The 2,652-nt window shown below is 38.2% G+C and overlaps 1 protein-coding gene across 1 annotated transcript; it reads left to right on the top strand.

Moving 5' to 3' along the window:
* The first annotated feature begins 1,175 nt into the window (after positions 1–1,175).
* LOC110792078 (probable carboxylesterase 18) lies at positions 1,176–2,201 on the top strand. The gene has a single exon (XM_021996889.2). The coding sequence runs from the start codon at positions 1,176–1,178 to the stop codon at positions 2,199–2,201; it is 1,026 nt and encodes a 341-aa protein (XP_021852581.1).
* Positions 2,202–2,652: the final 451 nt, after the last annotated feature.

Raw genomic sequence — 2,652 nt, 5'->3', positions numbered from 1 at the left:
TACGATTCTATGATGGATAGTTTTACACTTTGTATTTCATCTGTCACAAATTAGTTTTTACATTTTTATTTAAAAAACACCTAACATTATTGGGTTTGGACCGGACCAGATCGGACCGAACCGAAGACCGAAAATTGATATTTCTCGACCCGGATGTCCAGCATGGGTCGGTCCGGACCAATTTTTGCACACCCCCACATGGCCACATTCACACACAAACAAAAAAAAAAGTCCACATTCTCTATAACATATTACATACACCTGGGTGCACGGTGCGCCCTCTCACACTTTCTCTTTACATGTGAGGAGAAAATGTGGTGGGTATCTCCAATGGGCATAAAAATACCTTTGGATGCACGGTGCACTCGGATGTACCTAATCATTTTCACACATTCTCTGCCATTAAAAAATAATTTACTATCTTCTATCGTATCTACTTTTTAATAAAATAATAATTCGTCCGTTTGTTTTAACTCGTAAAGTTGGTTACTTTCTCGCTCCAATGTACAATTTTGATCTTTAATAATCTTTAATTCTCTTTAAGTAAAAATTATAAAAAGTTATACTTTTACAATACACATTACTAATCTAACAAGATCCCACGTTATTATGTTCTATCTTACCTATAAATCACCAACAATAATCAAAGTAGAATATGTGAATAGTGTAAAAAGTTCAAATGTTATGAGTTTTAAAAAAGGAGGAAAAACTCATTATCTCTTCTTAGTTTTAACATATGCTTTTCTAATAAAATAATCTTGCATCACTTTGAGTCTTTGACTGTGCCACTGTTCATATATTAAGTCCCACTTGAATTTTTTACCAATAAATAATAAATCAAATGTTAATATATAAAATTTTGTTAGATTAGTCACACTATATATTCGAAATTAGAAATATCTAATGATAAAATGATGCATTAAAAAATGTGTCGATCCAAGTAGTGCAAGTACGGAGTAAAAAGAAGAGGAAGTATTTTGGATTATCATATTTTTTTTAAATAAAATAATACGGAAAAACTATTATCTTCTAATAAAATAATACTCCTAGTTCGTATTTGAAACCTTTATAATTTGGAACGACGAGTAATTACGGTCGGTGTTAGTATATAATCTCACACGCACTCTCACCATCTCCCAATTTCAAATCTAACTACTCCATCACTTCCTCTCACAATGGCAACCAAAACAACCCAAACTCTCTCCTTACCCTTCAAAACACGTTTTCAAGTCTCAGTCCTCAGCTTCGTCACGGACATCGTCCGTCGCAATAACGGCACCATCAACCGCCGTATTATTAACCTTCTAGACCGCCGTGTACCTCCCAACCCAACCCCGTACAACTCCGTCTCCACTCACAACGTTGTTTTCGACCCTTCCAACAACCTCTGGTTCCGCCTCTTCGTCCCTCACCATACCGACGCCGTTGCATCCCTCCCGGTCATCGTCTTCTTCCACGGCGGAGGCTTTTCACTCCTCAGCGCCGCTTCTAATGTTTACGACGCTGTCTGCCGCCGCTTCGCTCGTAAACTTAACGCCGTCGTTTGCTCAGTCGAGTACCGTCTCTCGCCGGAGCACAAACTTCCCTGCCAGTACGACGACGGTTTCGCTGTCCTCAAATTCCTCGACAATCCTCAAAACCTTCGCGACATCCCTCACTGGCCAGAAAACGCTGATGTATCGACCGTCTTCATCGCCGGAGATTCAGCCGGCGGTAACCTCGCGCACCACCTCACTGTCAACTACGCCAAATCCTCCTCCTCCTTCAATCTCCTCAAAGTTGCCGGGCTCATCAACATCCAACCGTATTTCGGCGGGAAGGAACGAGTCGACTCAGAAGTTGAACTCGAAGGGATGCCAGTAGTTTCGATGGAGAGAACTGAGTGGTTATGGAAGGCTTTCTTGCCAGAAGGACAAGATTGCGATCATTGGGCCGTGAATGTAAGTGGGCCCAATGCGGTGGATATAAGTGGGCTTAAACTCCCACCCATATTATTGTTTGTTGGTGGGTTTGACCCGTTGAAGGATTGGCAAAAGAGGTATTATGAATGGTTGAGAAGGAATGGAAAAGATGTGAAGTTGGTGGAGTATTCTACTGCAATTCATGCTTTCTACGTTTTTCCGGAATTGCCTCAGGCTAATTTGTTGTTTGCTGAGATTAAAGAGTTTATTATTAAGAAGCAAAATTCTACAGTTAGGTGAACATAATTTAACTTTTATTTGTTATAGTGAGTACCTTATTATTATTAATAATCTTTATGTTTAACTCTATAAAAGACGGTACATTAATCGTTTAGTATTATTTAATGTCAAGTTGTTGGTAGGATTTCATCTACATTGTTGTCCTTTGTGATTAATGTCTTGTTATGTTCAGAAAGTTATCCAAGTACACTAATATATAATTAACATGAATTTTAATAAATTTTAATAAGTTTGTATAAGTTGAGAACTATTATAACAGATGCAAAAAAAGATTAAATAACGTAATTAAAGAACGCAGAGATTTAACGTGGTTCACTAATAATGTGTTAGCTACGTCCACAGGAGGAAAGTTTTATTGATCTTGAGGAATACAGATTACAGAATATGGCTAGGTTATCACCTATAGAGTTTATATCCAAAATAACAGATATCGTGCTGGGGCGTTGCAGTA

Source organism: Spinacia oleracea, chromosome 4 (assembly GCF_020520425.1).
Source record: "Spinacia oleracea cultivar Varoflay chromosome 4, BTI_SOV_V1, whole genome shotgun sequence".
Lineage (NCBI taxonomy): Eukaryota > Viridiplantae > Streptophyta > Magnoliopsida > Caryophyllales > Amaranthaceae > Spinacia > Spinacia oleracea.
Note: the sequence above shows the minus strand (reverse complement) of the source record. Positions and strands in the feature narration are given on the sequence as shown.